The sequence below is a fragment of the Eulemur rufifrons genome, chromosome 18 (genome assembly GCF_041146395.1).
Source record: "Eulemur rufifrons isolate Redbay chromosome 18, OSU_ERuf_1, whole genome shotgun sequence".
NCBI classification, from domain to species: Eukaryota; Metazoa; Chordata; class Mammalia; order Primates; family Lemuridae; genus Eulemur; species Eulemur rufifrons.
In genome coordinates this window covers 28,007,787-28,022,567 of record NC_091000.1, presented here as the reverse complement: position 1 = coordinate 28,022,567, position 14,781 = coordinate 28,007,787, and the positions used below count along the sequence as shown (strand labels likewise).

The following is a 14,781-nucleotide window of genomic DNA, read 5'->3' as shown; positions in this document are numbered from 1 at the left end:
TTTTTTTTTTATGTTGAATAGTATTCCACTTTGTGTATATATATCACATTTGCTTTATCCATCTGTTAATGGACCCTTAAGTTGATTCCATATCTTGACTATTGTGAATGGTGCTGCAGTAAACGGAGTGCAGATATCTCTTCAATGTACTGAAGAAATAGCTCTGTTTGTAAGTCAGTTTAAATAGTGTTGTTTACCTGTTTTTTTCTCTCTCAGATTTGGAATGTTTGCTAGTTTTGAGATCATAATCAAGACTTAGTCTTTCCTTCAGTATGTGGCAAAATATAGAACAGAAAAGCTAAGTTACTACAACTGGCTCGTTAAGTTGGAAACCTAAAGTCAGACCACTCATCCTTAACCAGACGGTTTATCCCACAAATGAGGAATGAATGGGAAAATTGACTGTTATTTGTTTAAATGATCTTTTCAAACAGCTATTATTTTCCAATTTTCCCCCTTTTTAGGAGGGAGGAAGAAAATTGTCCTAGGATTAAGCAATTGAAACTCCTTACCATCTCCTGTGGTCCTCGGGAATTTATGCAGGGAGGTGAGAGGAATCTTGGGGCTTCGTTCCTGTGGATCTGGAGTCTGTCTGGCACCAGTAGATTTGCTGGAGTACTGTGGAGTATTACAAAAATGTTTAGCATTCAGAATACTTTGATACACACATTTCTAATTTTTGTACTAATCCTCAATTCTAGATGTTATTTTAATGTATCTTTCCTTAATTGTTCACATTTCGATCATGATCTATGAGCCTAAAGGCAGGACTTTTCGAGAGCCTAGAATGGTAATGAGAAAGAGGTATTTCAGTGCAGATTGGCTTTTGGGGGGCTGTGGAGTATTAGGGAATCGTGGTTTTTAGCCTGATTATGAGCTAGAGATGAGGTAATTCATTTGGTTTTTTTTCTTTGTTTTTCATTGCTAATGCTTCTCCTTGACATGCCAGTTAGATTTCAAAGTATTTACTACTCCGTGACTCATTGCTCTGTGCCCAAGTTGTTTTCTGATGTTGATTTGCTACATTAATGTTTCCAGCTAACAGGGCTCTTTGCAGTTTATCACTGGTTAAATAACCTAAGCCAGGCCACCCTCCGATGAACCACCAAGAAAGGCTGATATTTTCCAGGTGTCAGGTCCATGCAGGATTTCTTGTGTTTAGTTTTTAGAAAGTGCTTGGTCACATTTCAGAAAAATTACAGTTGGAATGGACTTCTGTAGTCATGTATTCCAACCTCCCACACAAGGCAAAAGTCCCTTCTATGTCCCTGACAGTCATCCAGCTTTTGTTGGAACCAGGCTCAGCAAATATATTCATCTGTATTCTAACAAACAGTTCTGATTAAGGCAAAAAAAAAAAAAAAAAAAAAAAATTTGTGACATGCAAGAAGAAAGGGGGTGGAAAAGAAATGGGTAATGTTGAGTATCTACCATTTTTTCAACACTGGACCCATTGCCTTCATACCAATCTGTGAAGTAGGTTTTATATTCCATTTACATGTGAGGAAACTAAGGCACAGAATGGCTGAATAACTTGCCCAAGGTCACCCAGTTAATAAGGGTTGGAGCTGAGATTCAAGCCACGGTGAGTTCAATTCTAAATCCACTTACCCTCTTCCAACTAGAAGCAAGGAAATAGCTGTGATCCTGACTGCTTTTTTCCCATGCTTTAACTTTACTTAAGGTCACTCATTAGCTATCATTGTGAAATGTTAAAAGGAGTCCTGGCGTTAATTCAGTTACTTTCTTGCAGAATCTTTAACAATTTGGTAGGAGCTTGGCAGTTTGATGGACGGTTTTCCTGAGGAATCAATTCAGAAGATTTCTGTTCCAGCTTGTTGGCTTCTTTGAACTTCTGTTTTCTTATTTGTAAAATGGAGATAATTATACCTGCTTCTCAGAGTTGTTGTAATTGAACGAGAAAACCTGTAAAGACCTTGTAGCGTGTAGGGCACCTAATAGGCACTCAGGGGAAAGGATGGATCATTATCTTTTGTCATTATTGTTACCATTATTATTAGTTGATAATGACTAAGAGAGTGTCTTGGTCAATTTGGGCTGCTATAACAAATTCCATAGACTGGGTGGCTTAAACAACAAACAGTTATTTCTTATAGTTCTGGAGGCTAGGAAGTCCAAGATTAAGGCACCCGCAGATTTGGTGTATGTTGAGGGCCCACTTCCTAGTGTGCACATGGCTGTCTTTTGTTGTAACCTACATGGCAGTGAGCAGAGGGAGAGAAAGCAAGCTCTTTGATGTCTGAAAGGGCACTAATCCCATTCAAGAGGTCCCATTCAAGAGGGTTCTGCCCTCATGACTGAATTTCCTCCCAAATGCCCCACCTCTTACTACCGTCACATTGGGGGTTAGGATTTCCACATATGAATTTGGGAAGACATAAACATTCAGTCCATAGCAGAGAGTTTTCTTAGGGCTTGTTTTTAAAGAATAAAATTAAATTTTACTAATTGTGCTTCAAATATTTTAGTATTATTTTGAGACTTTCTAATTGGATCCTATAGACTCATAGATCTTCTCTTAACGGATAAAAAAATCAACTTTGAAGATAGCACAATGTATTACATGGAAGCATTACAGTGCTCCACTCAACTTGCTCATCACACCTGGGAAGAAGTTGAAGTTTCAGGTAGGAAATAGCTCTAGCAGATGGGTGGGGTCTTCTTCTTTGCTTAGTTTGCAGTAGTTTAAGACATAATATATATTGTTGTATAAAACAGTTCCTAAAACAATGTTTTAACACTCAAAGTCACAATTTAATTTGGTTAGAGATGGAAATTTAAAGTAGAATTATGATTCATTTTTAAATTTCCCTGTTGCTTCTTATATTGCTATAGCTGACAACAGAAAGGCAACACAGTGGAAGAAGGGAATAGAATTTAGGCCCCATCAGGCCCCCAAAACCTTCTAGACCCTAAATCCATGAAGAAGAGCCAAAACCATTAAATCCCTAAGAATGCTTTTGTGTATTGAGATACTAAAGGGAATTTTTAAATGAAAATGTAGCAACATTTGAATAAAAGGCAGATGTGTCAATCTAAGTGAACAATTGTAAAATTTCTTCATATCTTTATAAGTTAGATTTCCCAATTTAATTGATTACTGGAACTTTAAGTGCAAGAGCTTTGATAAAATGGGTAAAAATGGTCTGTGTATGTGCAGAGAAAGAAATTTAATTAAAACAGATGTTTTAATTTCCTCTACATTTTCCAGTTGTTTGATGCAGATGCTGATGCCAGAAAAATCAAACAATTAAAAGACCACTTTTATAATTTCTTAATGTAAGAATCTGCCAAGATGTTGAAAAGAACTTTAAGAGAATACAAGTTCAGAACACCGTGTAAAGTATTATTCCATTTTTGTTAAAATAATGAAAACAAAAAGTAAGAAAATGCATGATATGTATTAATAAATGAAAAAAGCCTTAAATGCTATATGCCAAATTGGGTAAGAGTACTGGGAGTTTCTACCTTCTGCTTCTTAGTAGTGCTTAATTTGTTTTTTATTTGCTTGTTTTACAATAAACACCTATCACTTTTTTAACTAAAGAGGCATTTATTCCGTCCTTCCCCCATTCATTTGGATTACTCATAAATTTTTGCAAAGAGGAATCATTTTTGCTTGTTTTTTTAAAATAGATTTCAAGCAGTTTTGTAAATTTGTTTGATTATTCCAGTGTCTCATAACTGACGATGATGCTTTGAAACTGTTTCTCAGTAGAAAGCTTGCCATCATATACATGAATGTGCATGCTTAATAATAATAGCTACTATTTATTTAAGCAATCACTATGTCAGACCATGTGCTGTGCATTTGATATATATTCACCCATTTATTCTTATAACAAACCTTAGTAGCTCCAGTTTACAAATAAAGAAATGAAACAGAGTTTAAGAAACTTTCCTAACTCATAGACTGTATGCATAACTAATTCATGTAAAGAATACTCGCAGCACTTGAATAACAGGTTCTCTCTCAATAGGTTCCCTCTCAATCTTATCTTCTCAAAGCAAAATTATCCCAGTTTTCATATTTACTCTTTTGCTTAGGAAATATTGCCGGAAGATATGCTATGTTTCTGTGTTGGGGGAGGGATACATGGATGCGTATTTTTACATTTGTTCCCATGGAGGACTTACAATCTAGTTAGAGAAATAGGACATAAATTTAACATCAAGAAAGACATGCAATGTTCTGTTATAGTACATGACCAGGCTCCAGTGAGACATGTGGGCTGGGGGCTGCAGAGGTCAGGATAGACTTTGCGGAAAGGTAGGGCTCCCCACAGAAGACGACAGGCTCTGTTTGGGACAGTGACAGGCAGACTTGCTCCAAAACACAACTCTCAACCTAGTTTCAGCAAGAAAGATTAGAAAGCTACTTCTATGTACTCACTTTCCCAATATGACCAGACATGAACATTTTAGTGGCTACACAATAATGTCATTTTCTCATAGTTTCTTTCTTTTTTGAATAGAAAAAATGTCAGAGGTTTGAGAATATTTATTATTATCCTAAGGTTATTTTTGTTTTCAATGAAACAGAAGAAAAAGAAGAAAAGAAAGAAAGAAAATATGACCCATAACTTTAAATCTTCAGGGATTTAAAAAGTTTGCTCACATATGTTTTAAGGGAAGCAAGGAAAAATGTAATATGGAAGCCAAGATACGTACAGGTCAGTGAGTAAACTAATGTAGGCAGAGGATTCTAGAGCAGGAGTCAGCGAACTTTTCCTGTACAGGGTGAGATGGTAAAAATTAGGCTTTGTGGGCCACATACAGTGTTTGCTGCAACTATTCAGTTCTTGCATTATAATATGAAAACAACCCTAAAAGATACAGAAAGGAATGTGCATGGCTATGTTCCAATAAAACTTCATTTACCAAAACAGGCATCCGGAGGTTTCCCAGCCTCCTCTGGAAGAAAAAGTTAGAAAGAAAGGTAGCACTTTGAATGCCAGTCTAAGCATCTTATATCTTATCCCCTCAGTGACAGAGGATTTCAAAGACATCATTATTATTGCCCTGGAGAACCCGGTTGTGTGTATAACATGCCCCCTTTGTCATCAGATTCCATCCAAGTTACCATAAAAAGTTGCCAAGAAAAGCTGTGTCCTCACACAGATGCCAATAAAATAATGTGGTCAGATTTGCTCTCCAGTGCCTTAAGAGTTTGCATTTGTATACCTTAAGTCCGTTGGGCTAAGAGGGAATAGCAGTTTGTTCTTAGCGTTCTGATAGAGGTATGTGAAGATGGGCCCCCTTGATAAAAGAGGTTGGGACAAACTACTGAAGTATGTGCAAGCTCATGTGATTTTTTAACGGATTTGCAAGACCTGTGTTTTGTAGATTTGATCATAAACCTGAGAAATTTGGCAGACTGGACTGTCAGGGGATAATTCTACCCAAACACACACAGGAACGTTTTGAATGCTGCTGAGATTCCAAAGTCAATAGGATTGCCAGGATTAGGTAATAAAAATCCAGGACACCCAGTTAAGTTTGAATTTCAGATAAACAACAAATAATTTTTTAGTGTAAGTATGTCCCAAATATTGAGTGGGAAATGATTATACTTAAATTTTTTGTTGTTTGTCTGAAATTCAAACTTAACTGCACATCCTGCATTTTGTCTGGTGATCCTAAAAATGAAGATAAATGAATAGTTTTTTGCACTACATATAGCATCATTGTATCACTTGATTAGTTATCCTTCACCAAGGTTGTTATTTTTTAAATTGTGGGAGTCCAATGACAGTTGAATCTCATTCATTCCGACCTCACTGCTTTAGAATTTTGATTATTTATGCAAGGGCTATGCTAAAGTGCACTTTATTCTCTTCATGAATCTAGTAAGCCTATTTGTCATTGATAGTACAAACAAAACTGAAAGAAAACTATTTATCTCCTTGGAACACAACACATAGTGTAATTACAATGTAATCAGAAGCTGTCGTTACTTCGGCTGTGCGTTTCATTTAATAATTATAGATCATACTCAGTCATTCACTGAAACAAGACAAGACTTTGCCAGGCAGAGTCAGGTGCAGCCACCTAAGTCCCCATTGCCCGATTGGAGTCCTGCCCGCTCCAGTACACTGTGTGTCTTGCCAGCTCTCCTCTGTGACTGCGCTTGTTTTGTTCATCATACCCCCTAGAGCCTTGCGCGATGCTCGCTACTCAGAAGGTGCACTATAAATGTAGACTACTTGAATTAACGGATGAATGCTGTCTACATATCCTAAAATGATTAAGCTGTCTTTGTTTCTAAATTTCTTACATTTTAAATTTTAAAAATAATTTGGAGCCAGGCACAGTAGCTCATGCCTGTAATCCTAGCACTCTGGGAGTGCTAGGGAGGATTGCTAGAGGCCAGGAGTTCGAGCCCAGTCTGAGCAAAAGTCAGATCCCTGTCTCTACAAAAAAATTGAAAAATTAGCCGGGCATGGACTACATCTGTAGTCCCACCTACTGAGGAGGCTGAGGCAGGAGGATCACTTGAGCCCAGGAGTTTGAGGTTGGTGTGAGCTATGATGACACAAGCCACTGCATTCTAGTCCAGGTGACAGAGTGAGATCCTGTCTCAAAATAAACAAACAAAAAAACTTGACTGGTCTTTCTCTTATTCCAAATTTTAGTACATAAAGGTACATAAAGGGAATATTTGGTAAAGTTACTATAGTTTCATTGCATAAGGGCCTTTGAGAGGCTAACACTGAAAACATATTTCTGAACTCCCAAATGTGTTTTATGAGGAGAGAGAAAGAGGGGTGCTGGTAAAATCACCATGAGCATTCCTGTGAGCTTTCTTTGGGCAGGACCATGGGTCTCAAACTATTGGGGTGCTAATAACGTCAGCAGGGTTGAGCTTGCAACCCTGAAGTCTTTCTTACTCGCCCCTACTGGCCATGATCATGATCATGTATGTGTATATGTAGGTATATTTGTACACACACACACACAATTATATACATATACTTAAACAAATCCCTATATATCTTCCAAAGAGATGCAAAGGGATTCTTTTGACTAGATACCAATTATGGCTGTCACTGATAAATAATACATTGGTGACTTGAAACAAATATGTAGACATTTACACATTCTAAACCCCATTCGTGTTATTAGAGATCACGGTTTACAAGCCATCTGACAGATCCTTGAGAACTACCAATGAATTCTGGACCGCTCTTGAGGGAAATTAAACACGAGTGGTTTATATGTGGAGAGGGCAACATCAGAGTTTCTATTGCCTGGAACAGGTTGGCATCTAGCCTTGGAAACATATTCAGGTGAGGCTTGTTCACAATTTCCACCTGTGGCTTTTTTCCTCTCTGCTTCCTCCAGCAGAGAAAAAAGGATTAATAGGAACCAGGAGATTAGGTTTTAAATCTCCCTCTTTCTTCCTAATCTCACCTGTATCTCTGAAGTATTTTTCCTAGCAGTCTGAGAATATGGGAGGACACACTGAACACAGGTCAGGGTTGAGACAGAGCTGAGCGTGCAGTTGTGATCCTTTGAAGAGAGTTGAGTCACGGTCTGACCATTCCTTTTTGTTCTCTCTTCTCTCGCAGCACCCTGGAGGGGTATTACGTGGATGATGCCCTGCAGGGCCAGGGAGTTTACACTTACGAGGACGGAGGAGTTCTCCAGGGCACGTATGTAGATGGAGAGCTGAATGGTCCAGCCCAGGAGTACGACACGGATGGGAGACTGATCTTCAAGGGGCAGTATAAAGATAACATTCGGCATGGAGTGTGCTGGATATACTACCCAGTAAGCCTTATGACTGCTCGCTTGGCTGAAAGTAACATATTTTAAGAAAATGCTTTGACTCTTCACAATGAAGAGGAAAATGTATTCCCTGTGTTAGAACCTGTGAAGCTGTGAAACCTAGAGTCACAATAGCTGCAGCCAAGAGCGCGTGAGGCAGGCCCTCTCACTGTTCTTCACTATTGACTTCGATGGTTGGTCCTTGAATCTACTTTTAGTTATTTCTCAGTTGTTTTGGGAAAGAATGATCCATCATGATTGAAACAAATTGGGACAAATTGGTTTTCTTGTACCACTAATAAAGGCAAAATATATTGCTTTTAATTCTTTTGGCATGTAGAAAAAGATAGTGGAATATTTCATTGTAGCTATTTTATTCTCTGTTTCTCATATGTAAGAACTAATCCAGCAATTTCCAATCTTTTGAGGCATACTACACTGTTGTTGCTTGATTTTACAATTCCACTTACTGCTTTTTAAGGTGCTTTATGGCTTATATTGCGTAAATTAAGGCAATTAAAATTAACTTGCCTTTGAGTATTCAATAGCATTTTATGATATTTCTGAATTTTATTAGAACAAAAAGATATGGCAAAACCCATGGTTGGGAATTAACGCTCTAATTTTTGTTTGCATTTCAAATATCCCATCTGTTGTTAGTGAATTTCCAAAAAATGTTTCAGAAAATAGACCTTAGGAAATATTTCATTTAATATTTTATCTTGTTCAGAACTTAAGTCAAAAGACATTTTTTACTCTGAAACCTATCTTCTTATGATTAAAAAGCATTAATACAATAAATGATTAATTACATGTTTAATAAGAAAAGTTGCCCCACCTAAATCTCCTTACACATTATTGTTCTTAAAAAATAAGCCATACTCTAGGAAAAAAGGGCATAAGAGAAAAATGTTGTAAATAGAACATTTTCCAAGAATTACTAAAGCATTTACCTATCGTCTTAGTAGGGTCTGTGATTGATAGATCAAAAGTTATAGCATTTACTGCTTGGGAGAAGGCAAGCAGAAGGACAGGAAGTGGTAGAGGTACGTCCCAGCCTAGGAAGACTGAGACTTTGCTTCATGAGCTGCCAGGTTGGGTATCTTGCTGCCCAGTGCTGCTGTGACAGTACATCTGCAAGTCAGGGAAGGTGGAACTCCCTACATGGGGAGGGGTATAGGAAAAAGGCGAAGTATGGATTACCGCATTCTCCCACTCCCTGTCATTTCACTTGTGACTATGATCAATTAAAGCCCCTAGATGAGATCAAAGATGCACGAAGATTGGTGAATGGCTTTGCCTCACTCAACACAGTTGCATTTTGAGACCTAGAAATGCAGCTACATGTTAGCCTTTAGCCCTAATTATCTTATTAAATACAAGAGAAGACTGCCTTAGGAAGGAAGGCTTGGTGAGCTAAGTAGCAGCCTTTGTCCTATTAACCCCCACCAATAGGGAGATGGGTGTCCGTAGATGTCAGATCCTGCCTTCTCACCAGTCAAATGAATTGATTCAAATAATTCCTCCTCCCGTGAGGCGGAGCCAGTGAGCAGAGGAGAGGAAGCTGCAGCTTCTTCCCCAGTGTTCTCTGATACCGCAAGGACATGTCTGTGACATGGAGCCAAAGCAGGAGCAAGGGGTGGAAAAAAATAATGATTTTCCCTATAGTACGTATTTATAAGTTCACTCTAAGGACAGTTTGTTGCTTTCAAAAATTTACCTTGGAACCATGATAAAACTTTTTGTTTTGTTTTGTTTGTTTTAGTTTTTGTTTTCTGCCAGTCAAATTTAGCAGTAGGGGGTTGTATACCAACTTTAGTGACACTAATGTTAAGTTCTGATAACCCACTACCATCGGATCAGCCAATGATATAAAGTTGTTAATTAAAAATTTACAACTCCTTTTGGAAATAAAAGAATTTCTCCTTTATCATTCTAGACAAATAAGTCCACTTCCTCCAAAACCAGAAATTCACAGCATTTAAGGGAAAAAGATGTGAGACCCTACAAAGACTTCTGTTTTAAATAAACAGTAATGTTGATGGCCTATATTAGTTACAGCATATAAGAAGTACAAATACTCTAACATGCTTCAGCTCAATAAAAATTAGCCTGAAGGCAGCCTGAAAGCCTGAGGGCAGATATTGAAGAATGTATCATCTTTATTTATGCTTGGTTATTAAGAATTAACTCGGGGAGGAGAAAAGCAATAAATACATTCCTCATGCATTTTCTATCCATGAAAAAATGCTTCTAAGTATTTTTCTTTCTATGGAAGTACAGTGATTCCTTTTAAAACCTTTTTCCTCCAAGAGCCATTAGACTATGGTGAGCTGTAAAAATCATCTACCCAATCTTATTTATCCCTACTGTCTCTCTTTTTTTTGAGACAGTGTCTTACTCTGTCACCCCAGAAGTGTCGTGGCGTCATTGTAGCTCACTGCAACCTAAAACTCCTGGGCTCAAGCGATCCTCCTGCTTCAGCCTCCCTCATAGCTGGGACTACAGGAGTACACCACCATGCATGGCTAATTTTTTCTAATTTTGGTAGAGATGGAGTTTGGCTCTTGCTCAGGCTGGTCTCGAACTCCTGAGCTCAAGCGATCCTCCTGCATCGGCCTCCCAGAGTGCCAGGATTACAGCTGTGAGCCACCACACCCAGCCTCCTACTATCTCTTAATAAGCAGCATTGGAGAGCTCTCAAAACTCATCCTACATCACTGACTTTGAATAGCTGTTTCTAGATTTTTGAGCTGGGGAAATTAACCAAGCTTTTAGAAGATGTCATGACATTACTATTATTATATCAAACCCAAAGGTCTTAGATTTTCCAAGTTATACCACAAGGACCTTCTGGATATGGAAGGAAAAAAAAAACCTCTCTAACACCCTAGATTAAATTATTCATTGCTTTTTGGTCTCCCAGCTCAATTCAAAAAGTATTTAATGAACCACCTATTGTGTCCCTAGCACTTACCAGGGTAAAGAATTATGCAATGGCCTCTGCCCTGAAGTTCTCAATGACTCCTAGGAATAAAATAAATGAAAGAGTTAAGCAAGAAGCTCCTCGGCTGGAGAGCAAGAGGGAACTGTAAATAAAGAGTGGGAAGAAAGAAGTGATGCAGAAGGGAGTAGAATTTAGTTGATCTTTTTTCAGTTTTCCTTCTGACTGCAAAAATGGTGATGGTATAGGATGCTCAGAAAGATGGACAGTGTCCAGAAGTCCTTCTGTTTATCTCTTAGAACATGCAGACAACTCTATCTTTACTCATGTACGCTACATTTATTCTTAAGTACACTTGAACTAACAATTTTCTTAGTAGACTGCAAATCCAAAATTTAACATTAGGAAGTGAAATATGAGTATGGGTAAGATTGTCTCACTATGTATGGATCCTCATCACATTTGATACTGACCAAAAGTAACACTTAGATCTATTTCCTTTGAATGTCTGTAACTAATGTTATGAGTGTAAAATATTTGTTTTTTATATAACAAACCAAGGTAGAGTATCAATAACAAGTTCCGGGTTACAAAGTGCAACTCAGTCTCCCGCTCTCTAAATCAGGCGTGCGTATGTCTTGCTAGCAGTATGTTTGTATGTGGCTGATTGAAGATGTAGGCATATGTTTTTCTCACTCATGTGAAAAGCTCTGGGTTCTTAAACTGTTAATATCCATATTGGTGCTTTTTTTTTTTTTTTTTTTTGAGACAGAGTCTTACTCTGTCACCCTGGCAGAGTGCAGTGGCGTCATCATAGCTCAAACTGCTGGGCTCAAGCGATCCTCCCACCTCGGCCTCCCAGAGTGCTGGGATTACAGGTGTGAGCCACCACGCCCGGCCCATATTGGTGCTTTTAACAATGGCAGTTCAGACGAGACATTTCTTGAACTTGTGTCCTATAAATACTATATATAATATTTCTGGTTTTTGGTTTCTCCCATCAGGATGGAGGCAGCCTTGTAGGAGAAGTAAATGAAGATGGGGAGATGACTGGGGAGAAGATAGCCTATGTGTACCCTGATGAGAGGACTGCGCTGTATGGGAAATTCATTGATGGAGAGATGATAGAAGGAAAGCTGGCCACCCTCATGTCCACCGAAGAAGGGAGGCCTCACTTTGAACTGATGCCTGGAAGTAAGTTGAATCTGCTTCAGATGGGTTGCTCTAATTCCAAAGCAGGTTGTTAGGACTTATTTGAGAAGATTTTCTTTTCTTCTCTGTATAGTAACTTTAATAGTGTATTTGTCATGCTTTGCTGCCTAACAGCAACCAGCCAGCACCCCAGTGGCCCACAACAGCACACACAGGTCCGCTGCCTGGCTACACTCCGGCTGGCTGAGGCTGGGTGTGGTGGGCCAGGCTGGACTTGAGGCTTCTGGTCAGGTTTGAGTCTGTCATATATGTGTTAATTCTGGGCCCAGTCCGAAAGGACAATAGTGACCTTAGGCAAGATTTTCTCACGGGAGATCATAGAAGTCAGAGCCCAGGCAGACACCTATGATGCCTCTTAAAGCTTCACCTTGGAACTGACACAATGTTACTTTCACCCACTTTGCATTGTTCAAAGCAAGTCACATGGCCAAGCCAGACATCAGTGAGGCAGGGAAATTATACCACACACATGAGTGGAGATACTGAGAAGTCACATGACAAAGTACATAGATATGTAGTTCTAATTCAGGGAAGGTGTAAAGAAATGACAGCAGTAATTCAATCAATTTCAAATGGTTTCATCTCCAGAAAAACTCAATTATGGTGTAATGTCATTAAAAAACCCAATCAGGTAGATCTCCAAATTGGTGCAAACGGTAAAGTTGATTCAGCCTGAGGTGACTGGAAAATATAAATGTATATTGGCCTCTCCAACCCTCTTCAGAGCCTAGCACCCCGCATGGAGCACATACTCAATATATGAGTGAATCCAGAGAATCCATATTAGAAAAAATCTTATTTCCTTTTAGAAGTGCAACATGCACCATTTTTTCTGAGTATAAAATTATTTATTGTAGAAAATCTGGAAAATACAGGAAAATACGCAAAGAAAATCAAAGTTTTGCATTTGGGGTGGCACAGCATAAGAAAGCTATCTGAATTGGTCTGAATCTTTGAAAACAATATATGCATGTGTTTCTGATCCAAGTTAGGTTACAAGGAGAAAAAAGTAGAAAAGATAATAAATTTAAGCATTAATGGGCTTAAATAATATTTAGTTATTTGGGATTTGAAGAAGAATCTCCAAAGGAAAGTTGTCCAAAAGTGGGAAATACAGCATTTATATTTAGGTCCAATTTGGGTTGCTTTAAATGTCTTTTTTTGGGCTTTTTTTTTTTTTTTTTTTTAAGTTAAAAATTGAGGCAGTCTAAATGCAATTTTGGATTCTGGATTGGATCCTGGAACAGAAAGAGGACATTAGTGGAAAAACTGTTGAAATCTAAATAAAGTCTACAGTTTAGTTCATAGTAATGTATCTATGTTGGTTTCTTAATTTTGACAAATGTACCCATGTAATGTAAGAAGTTAACATTAGGAGAAACAGTGAAAACTCTGTAGTATCTTTGGGACTTTTCTGTATACAATCATGGGCTACATAATAGTGGTAATCCCATAATATTATACCATATTTTTACTGTACTTTTCCTTTTTTTTTTTTTTTTTTAGTTTCTACACACAGCATTAATACTGTACCTTTTGTATGTGGTACGTTTGCCTAAAGTTTTCAGTACAGTTACGTGCTGTACAGGTTTGTGGCCTAGGAGCAATAGGCTGTACCACAGAGCCTAGGTGTGCTGTAGGCTACACCATCTGTGTTTGGTTTTTTTTGTTTGTTTGTTTTGTTTTTGTTTTTTGAGACAGAGTCTCGCTGTGTTGCCCAGGCTAGAGTGCCACAGCGTCAGCCTAACTCAAAGCAACCTCAAACTCCTGGCTCAAGCCATCCTTCTGCCTCAGCCTCCCAAGTAGCTGGGACTACAGGCATGCGCCACTATGCCCGGCTAATTTTTTTTTATTTTTAGTAGAGATGGGATTCTTGCTCTTGCTCAGGCTGCTCTCGAACTCCTGACCTCAAACTATCCTCCCTGCCTTGGGCTCCCAGAGTGCTAGGATTACAAGTGTGAGCCACAACACCCGGCCAAAAGTGTTTTTTTAAAACTCTTTTCATAGATTATATGGTGGCCCATCACCACTTTGCTCTCAGCTCCAATCCATCCCTTGTTCTTTCACTGCCTGCTTTTATTGCAGAGCGGTCTCCCCCTTGCACACTGCATTTCCAGGCTCCTGTGTACCCGACTTCTGTCTGGGTTTGGCCAAAGGGAGGCGACTGGCTGGGGACAAAGTGGGAGGGAACAGAGCAGGAGGAAGCCCACTCTTGTGTCTAGCAGTGGCCCCATCACCTGATTCCATGTCCCATAGGAAGGCCAACCCTAGTTCCAGCCACCCCAACTCTGAGCTCCAGGAACCACCTTCTCTGTCCTTCTGGCTTAGGGTGGCAGCGTCCTGCTCGTCCAGATTCTGGGCTCCTCACGGCTCCCTGTTTGGCTTGTCAGCTCCTCCATCCCCTCTACAACCAAGTCCCCGAATTAAATCCTCTTTGAAATACTCAAATAATCTGTTTCTGAGTTAGACACAGGCTTATTTGGATTGTTTTCTAACTTTTAGTTTGAGGCATTAATTCAGGTTTTGGTTGTACCAAAAACAACAACAACAATAAAAAGCCGAAAGAAGACCTGGACACCATTGGTAACCACTAAGGAATTGTTTAATGGGATTATGAGTTATACCTTTGTGCATAAAGTAGTTTACTTTGCAGGAGTCAGCCCTGCAGTTCCAATTCTTGTTCCCTTACTCATTAGCCTTCAGAGCATCTTATGTCTTCATTGTGCTCTGTGAGGGTTCTCTAAAGCTTATCCTTGCAGAGAGCCAACGTTAATTCTTCGGCTATTGTGTATCTTAATTTCTGGAATAAATTATTAATTGGCTTCCGAACCACC

The 14,781-nt window shown here is 38.9% G+C and overlaps 1 protein-coding gene across 1 annotated transcript in view; it reads left to right on the top strand.

The window, feature by feature from the left end:
• SETD7 (SET domain containing 7, histone lysine methyltransferase) overlaps nucleotides 1–14,781 on the top strand; it is a 38,651-nt gene that overhangs the window by 13,312 nt on the left and 10,558 nt on the right. Inside the window, exons 3-4 of the mRNA XM_069493321.1 lie at nucleotides 7,593–7,794; nucleotides 11,740–11,929. Coding sequence (XP_069349422.1) covers nucleotides 7,593–7,794; nucleotides 11,740–11,929 — 392 coding nt within the window. The remainder of the gene's footprint in view (nucleotides 1–7,592; nucleotides 7,795–11,739; nucleotides 11,930–14,781) is intronic.